Here is a 6776-nt window from a genome sequence, read left to right as displayed (position 1 = left end):
GAGAGGGGAAAGACAACTTGAAAAAGGCACAAAGAAGACGGGAGTTGAACGAATGGCCGAATGAATGTCAGGTGGATTGTGCAAGACTGAGAGAGGCAGCGGAGGGAGCTCGCCAATCAATTCCGTGGTCGCTCCCTCGCCGCTCATTTTTACGTCATAAATATTAATTATGATTATCCATAAAGGATAAACGCATCCAACAAAACATGATTACGTTACGTTTTATAATAGTCATGTTCCTTTCCGATCGATAATAATTGATAAATAATAAATCTATATCAACCTTGCTACATTATTTTGTACTTGTTTTTTTAAAATATTTCTTAATTTTTTAATCTTAATATATATACTATATATAAAAATCTATAAATAATGCCGTTTTTAAGTTATCAGACGTATTATTATTATCATTATTATTATTAATTATTATTTTTGTATAAATGTGTGATTAATAGTACGGATAGTGTAATAATTTTGTATGTTTATTGAACCAAAAATAAATATTATTGATAAAGAAAGACGATTGTGCCTGAACAAATTGTCTATATTTTCCGTTTCAATCTTCATCATCGGTCGCAGCAATGGCTTTCTCGGACATCGGTTGCGGTTGTTGCGTCACACGTAAACCTTTCGGCCCGATGCTGCTCAACACGACCGGCAGTAAGATCAGCCCGTGCCAGAGCCCAAACAAAATTACTAGGAAGAATATCCGGAAAAAGGCGACGAACACGTAGGACGACGAGAAGGCCAGCAATGAGACGGCGAGGAATGTCGAGCCCGCGCCATACGCAACCGCTGCGCCGATGTGCCTGACCGCGATCATTGTCCGGATCCTGCGAGGATCATCGTCATTCTCTCGCGACTCGGCGTTCAGGAAAGCGTGTGCGATGTGTGCGGCGTAATCCACACTCAAACCGACGGCCAACTCAAGACCTGTAAAAGATTCTTAACTCATTCGAACGAAACTGATGAACGAAACCAAGAAGCTCGCTAAACGATGCTAAAAGAAAATCTCGCGTTAATGCAACGAGAACAACTCGTACTGTGTGTATATTATGTGTAATCTAAAAATATATTATAATATACTATAATGAAATGACATTTAGATTTTGAATCTTACGAAGAATAAGAGAATTAAAAATAAAACTTGAGTTTGCTCTCGGATTCATACTTCGTACGTGATCTCGAAACCCGATATTCTTGTAATATACTTTTTTATACTCAATTCTTATAAACAGCAGGAAACCAGTACCGCGGTGATAAAAACATTTTTCATAATGGATTAGACTAACAAAAAATTACTTGGAATTTTATAAAATTAAGATAATATTACGATTTATTATTGCAAGTTAGAATTTCATTAAAAATTCTTTTAGCCAATATCTTTCCTTCCTATATATGTACAAGTGTACACTCGCTCACTAAAAGGTTGCGACACTTTTTTTTGTAGGTTTCTAATTTATATTTAATATACGTAATATATACTTTATAGATAACTAATATTTTGCAAATGCAAACCACGATGTACTATCTTTAGTCTAGAGACAGTATAACACCAATCGTGGTCCGCATTTGCAAAATATTAGTGCGTTTTCAAACCTATAAAAAAGAAAGTGTCGCAACCTTTTAGTGAGCGAGTGTACATATATGAATAGATATCAGCTGCATATTCACGCTTATTGCGTTTATTGTATTCATCATCATGGAATCATTTTGTCCTCGCTGCTCAAATCAAATGTTGAACAGGACAAATCATCGCACCGCAAACGGAACGCAGCCTTTACCTTTTGCTTAAGCAATATAATAAAACAACAACGAAAAACGAAGAAAAATTAAAAAAACGTGAAATGTACTCACCAATGCAGGACGTAATGTCTATTGTTAGGTCCCAGAAATACATGAAGCCGCAAACATTTAGCAGCGTGAGAAGTACACAGAGTAAGATCCAAAAACAAGTCTGCACTTCGGCGATGAGAAACGCCGTAGTCCCCATAACGCAGACTAATGCCAGGATAATGTTTCGGAACAGCTCTTGACTGATTAGTTTATCGGTAGTCCAAAGTCCAAACATTTTGCACCACACCGTAACGAATCCGTGAATTTGTACTTCATTCGTTAGGAGTTTACTATTATCCATCGCTGGAATCCATTCGTGAGGGCCCGCAAATTGTCTAAATTTGAACTCAATAGTTGATGCTACAATTCGTGGGATATTCCTACCGCACCTGAACTTCTCTTTGAAAGAGAAATTTCTCTGATATTTGCCGCCAGCTCGACTAAAAAGAAATTGCGACAGATAATGATCGAATTTGTCGTCTGAGATCTTCGTAGTCTTTAAATCTGATAAAAAAAACATTCAATTAATTTAAAAAATTACTTAATCGCCGAATGATCTGTTTGTCTCAAAAACTTTGCATAAAATATATTCTTCTATAAATTGAGGTAAATTTTGGATATGAATTAATTAAAAATTTTAGAAATGTCTTTTCAGAAATAAATTAAAATTTTTTGTTTCACCGTTTTTAAGACAAACGATTTAAACAAATATTATGATATATAACCTGTAGCATAATACATCGATACGAATTTTGCGAAGTCAATCGGCCAAGGTTCTAGGCTTAGTATGAAAGACGCGTTCTGTAAGCGTTCTGTCATAGATATTATTTTAGAAAATTCAGAAGAGTAATCAATATCATCTCCCATAACAACAAAGGCTTCAAATCCTTGATTAGAAAATCCTTCATTTCGGACAGTTATATATTGGTACAAATACGAATCCTTTGGTAATAACCACTTTGGATCAAACCATTGTTGCAGTTGAAGTAAACCGACGATACTTGTAGACATCGTTACAAGAGTAATTAATACTATAATAATTTTCCCTGGTGTAGTCAATATTATTCGTGAATACAAGAAGTTTATCAATTTCCAGGAAAATGCACTGCTCACGTCTAATGACTTGGGCGTAAAATTTTCATGTACGATACATGGTAATGTACCATTTCTCTTCTGTTCTATTCTTCTAGCATCCAAAGTAAAGCAGGCAATAAAAAATGTAATTTGTAATAAAAATGTCACAAACACTCCCATTGCGGCGTAGATACAAAACGACTGAAGTGACGGTAATATCTAGAAAAAGACATCGTACACATTATAACGATGATATCTTTAGACTATTCTAATTATTTCTATGCCAAGAATGCGTAACATAGATTGAATAATCTACAATTTTAGATGCTAAAATTAATTTATTTGGTTCAAATATATCGATAATATATTTTTTTTCGTAGAAATAAGCAGAAAAAAGAATAGTAAATATTATATGTAAAAATCAAATGTTCCTAAAAAGATATACTCTCATAAAAAAAAAGTTACAAAAAAGTAGTTATATTAAGTAAAGTAATTACATTACTTAATTGAAAACAATATTCAAAAATATTTGAGTAAAGATAAACAAAAATAATTTAAATAAAATCGTTAATTGGCCACAATAGTTATCTTTTTGCGTATTAATTCTATACATACTGTAGAAGCACCAATGACGAATGCCACAACATCGGTAAGTGAAGTAATACTGATAGCAGAACCGGCATGACCTAACGTAAGCCCGATTCTTTCTGTTAGTGGCTTATTTAAGTTTGATTCATCAACATGTATCTTCTTCCAAGATGCATTAATTACAAAAATATCGTCTATCCCTAGACCCAAGAGCAAAAATGGCAACGATGTGTGCACAGGACCGTATGGGATTCCGATTAAAGAGCATACGCCCACCGCAAGTATAAACGCAGCACCCACGCACAAAAGACCGGTGCTAGTAAGACAAAACTGCAAAAAGATGAATAACTTTCACTAAATATATAAGTACCAAAATTGTTACACAAAAATTGTTACTCTGGTAAAAATCATACGTACCCGCCATTCTACCCAATTATAATTCGACAAAATTGTCAAAACATATAAAAACATTAAAAAAATTCCTATCATTAATATATCTATATCTTGAAATATGGTTGTGCCGGAAATATCTCCATAACTTCTGCCAGCAAAATAATAAAGCATCAAGGAATTATTTGTATTTCTCTCGCTTTGCAGTTGATACGAAAGATTTTTCATATTTTCCAGATAAGCTGATTCCCATTTCATTACTTCGTCTGTTGCCTAGATATAATATATGTATACAATTGACTTTTACTTTACGTTAATTTATAATTGTTCATGTTATATTAATTAAATTTAATGTTATGGACTAAAATATTCTGTGTAAATTGCAAATATACTAAAAAATATTACATTGTAATTAATGATAATAGAAATAATCTTATATCAAAGAACAGATGATACATTCACATAAATATTATGGATATCAATATTAATATTTTTAATATTATTAATAAATTAATATTATTAATATTATTAATAAAAATACATAATAAAATAATATAATAAGAATTAAAAGATACAGATATAAAAATAGTAGCGAGTAATACTGATAGCAAGATTAAGATAAAAATAATCTTCTGATAATTTTATAGTATCATATGTTATTAAATGAAATAATTATCTTCTTACAAATCTGCAATGAATTATGATAAAGGCCTAAATCATATCAAAAGTATATTTTCAATTTTTAAATTTCTTCTATTTTCTAATTATTTTCCGTAATATAAAACTTAATTTATGTTAAATTTTATGTCACATAACATTTATTTATTTATATCATTAATATCAAAACAATTATTAAAAAGTATGATTCAGGCCTTGACATGAACTCACCTTACCCAATCAGCAGTTCCCGCCATGTTTCCAACTTTATCCATGTTTACATTGAGAAAACTAATATGAACCATCAGATCAGTTCTTATAGCTGTCGCCGCAATAATCCTACCTCTTTCATCTAGAGTCACGTCTCCCAGAAGCTCATTGAAATTCATGGCATGACCCAATGTAGGACTCACTTTTACTGTATTTATCTTTTCTATAATTTCTTCTGTGGAATCTTTTGCAATTTTAGCACTATCAAAATCCCATATATCCAACAAACTAAGCAAAAGGCAGCCCTTAGGTAAACTCTCAATTACGCTGCAATATATATTACTATCAACATGAACGGCAGGTTCAAATGTTTGATTAACTTTAGAATCAAGATCATCTTCGAAAAAATCGTCTTCCAAGAAAGAAATTTGTCTCTTACTTCTATACATAGCACCAGTAATAACAGGAATTCTGTAAATAAAATTTTCTTTGAATATATATACATATATATATATATATATATATATAAGAATTTTCTTTTTTTTAACTAATGTAAAATTTTATATGTAATATCCAACTAATTTTTTTTATTAACACTTTTATAACTTATGCTTACTTCATACAGACATCTGTCCAAGAAATATTCTCGACTGGTGTCTGAACAGAAGTCATTTGTTTAGTGATCTCATTTAACTGTAACAGATGATTAAAAAAATATACTGTGTTACTGAAAGCTCATAATTAATCACATGACAATTGAAAAGAAATTGAGGACAAATTAAGAAATAAATTGAAAAAAATCACAATTAAAATAAATGAAATATATTTTACTATATATGTATATATATATAGTTACCCTAATAAGCGTTTGCTGTTCTAAGACATTATCACTAGTTAGAATAAATGACTGAATTCGCAGGGTTTCCAGGTAATGCGACATTAGCCACTTAGTGGTTGTTACAAAGTCAGAATCCGGTGGGACCCAAAGCTTGATGGGATTCTTTTCCTGCCGGAAACGTAACAGGCCGAGGATACAAATTAATACTACCACGGAGCATGCGAGCATCCACTTGTACGGATTTTGGGCGATGTGCACTCCAAGCCTGCACAAAGCAACAGCGATTCGCTCCATTATTAAACTGCTCGGCACTTGCCGGTTTATGCTGACGATTCCGACGAGGCCCTCCCCAAAAAAAGAGGACTTACCGATAAAAGAAATGCTCTACCGTCCTGGATATGCGTTCCGGTAGGCTGTGGCAAAATCCGCGGCACGACTGTCTTCTGGCACGAGCCTCGTGCAACTCCATCGTCTCTTTGGTCATGATGAATGTGTAAAACGAAAAATCACAGCGCGTCACCCTATCTACAGTCGACCCGCATTCAAACCTCTCGCTCGCACTAAAAGGACATGGCACTGTAGAGCAGCGACTGGACTGGATGACTAATCGCGATTAATTAATGTTATCGTGCGTTTCGTGCCGCCGCATCACGAGTCTCGTATACGTAACCGCGACGACTCTCGGCCAGCCACTTCCAAGGTAACATCAGAACGGGAGCACTATAACCCCCAAATGGCGCGGTGGGGCGCTCTACGGCATGAGCTTGCGTATAATCATGATAAATAATAAAAACCGTTCGATAATACGCCGAGCGCGAGCACGTGCGCGCTCATTGCAGATGCACGATCGCCGCGGGATAGCTTGAAATATTCAACAATAGCATTGTTATTCACGACACGACGAGAATATTACGTCTGTCTGATTACGTCTACTACAGATGACTACAGACTACATCAGCATGTGCGTCTGCGCGATTAGTCGATTAAAGACAGAGGTGCGCAACAAAAACTGGCGTAACAAGCTGCTGATTTAAAAGCAACCGCGTTTGTACGTAATCTAATGTATGTATAAATGATTCCTTTCTGCGTATTACTTGCGTTACCTTGGCAATTAAATCGTATAATATGTTGCTTGATCTTAACAAATTATTCTGTTTGTTAGCTTTGACGTCAGTCGCAAAGT

General features: G+C 34.0%; 1 protein-coding gene across 2 annotated transcripts; it reads right to left on the bottom strand.

Moving 5' to 3' along the window:
* Nucleotides 1–378: 378 nt before the first annotated feature.
* Nucleotides 379–6557, bottom strand: LOC105450238 (Niemann-Pick C1 protein-like). Of its 2 annotated transcripts, XM_011689987.1 has the most exons (9): nucleotides 5962–6557; nucleotides 5612–5858; nucleotides 5372–5448; nucleotides 4782–5226; nucleotides 3916–4161; nucleotides 3526–3828; nucleotides 2562–3129; nucleotides 1858–2340; nucleotides 379–933 (listed from the first exon to the last, which is right to left on the bottom strand). In XM_011689987.1, exons 1-9 carry the CDS (start codon nucleotides 6075–6077, stop codon nucleotides 557–559), a joined length of 2862 nt encoding a protein of 953 aa, XP_011688289.1. In that variant the 5' UTR covers nucleotides 6078–6557; the 3' UTR covers nucleotides 379–556. The 2 variants fall into 2 exon arrangements, with proteins under 2 accessions (XP_011688289.1, XP_011688290.1); XM_011689988.1 differs by lacking the exons at nucleotides 5372–5448; nucleotides 5962–6557 and having other exon boundaries at nucleotides 5612–5704.
* Nucleotides 6558–6776: the final 219 nt, after the last annotated feature.

Source organism: Wasmannia auropunctata, unplaced genomic scaffold, assembly GCF_000956235.1.
Source record: "Wasmannia auropunctata unplaced genomic scaffold, wasmannia.A_1.0 LD336067.1, whole genome shotgun sequence".
Taxonomy (NCBI): Eukaryota; Metazoa; Arthropoda; class Insecta; order Hymenoptera; family Formicidae; genus Wasmannia; species Wasmannia auropunctata.
Note: the sequence above shows the minus strand (reverse complement) of the source record. Positions and strands in the feature narration are given on the sequence as shown.

What these genes read in the sequence shown, in the direction of transcription:
- LOC105450238 (XM_011689987.1), bottom strand. Translation starts at nt 6,077, where the DNA reads ATGACCAAAGAGACGATGGAGTTGCACGAGGCTCGTGCCAGAAGACAG. An exon ending in AACAGCAAACGCTTATTAGG is followed by an intron (nt 5,449 to 5,611) that starts GTAACTATATAT and finishes CATCTGTTACAG; the next exon opens with TTAAATGAGATCACTAAACA. An exon ending in TGGACAGATGTCTGTATGAA is followed by an intron (nt 5,227 to 5,371) that starts GTAAGCATAAGT and finishes TTTTATTTACAG; the next exon opens with AATTCCTGTTATTACTGGTG.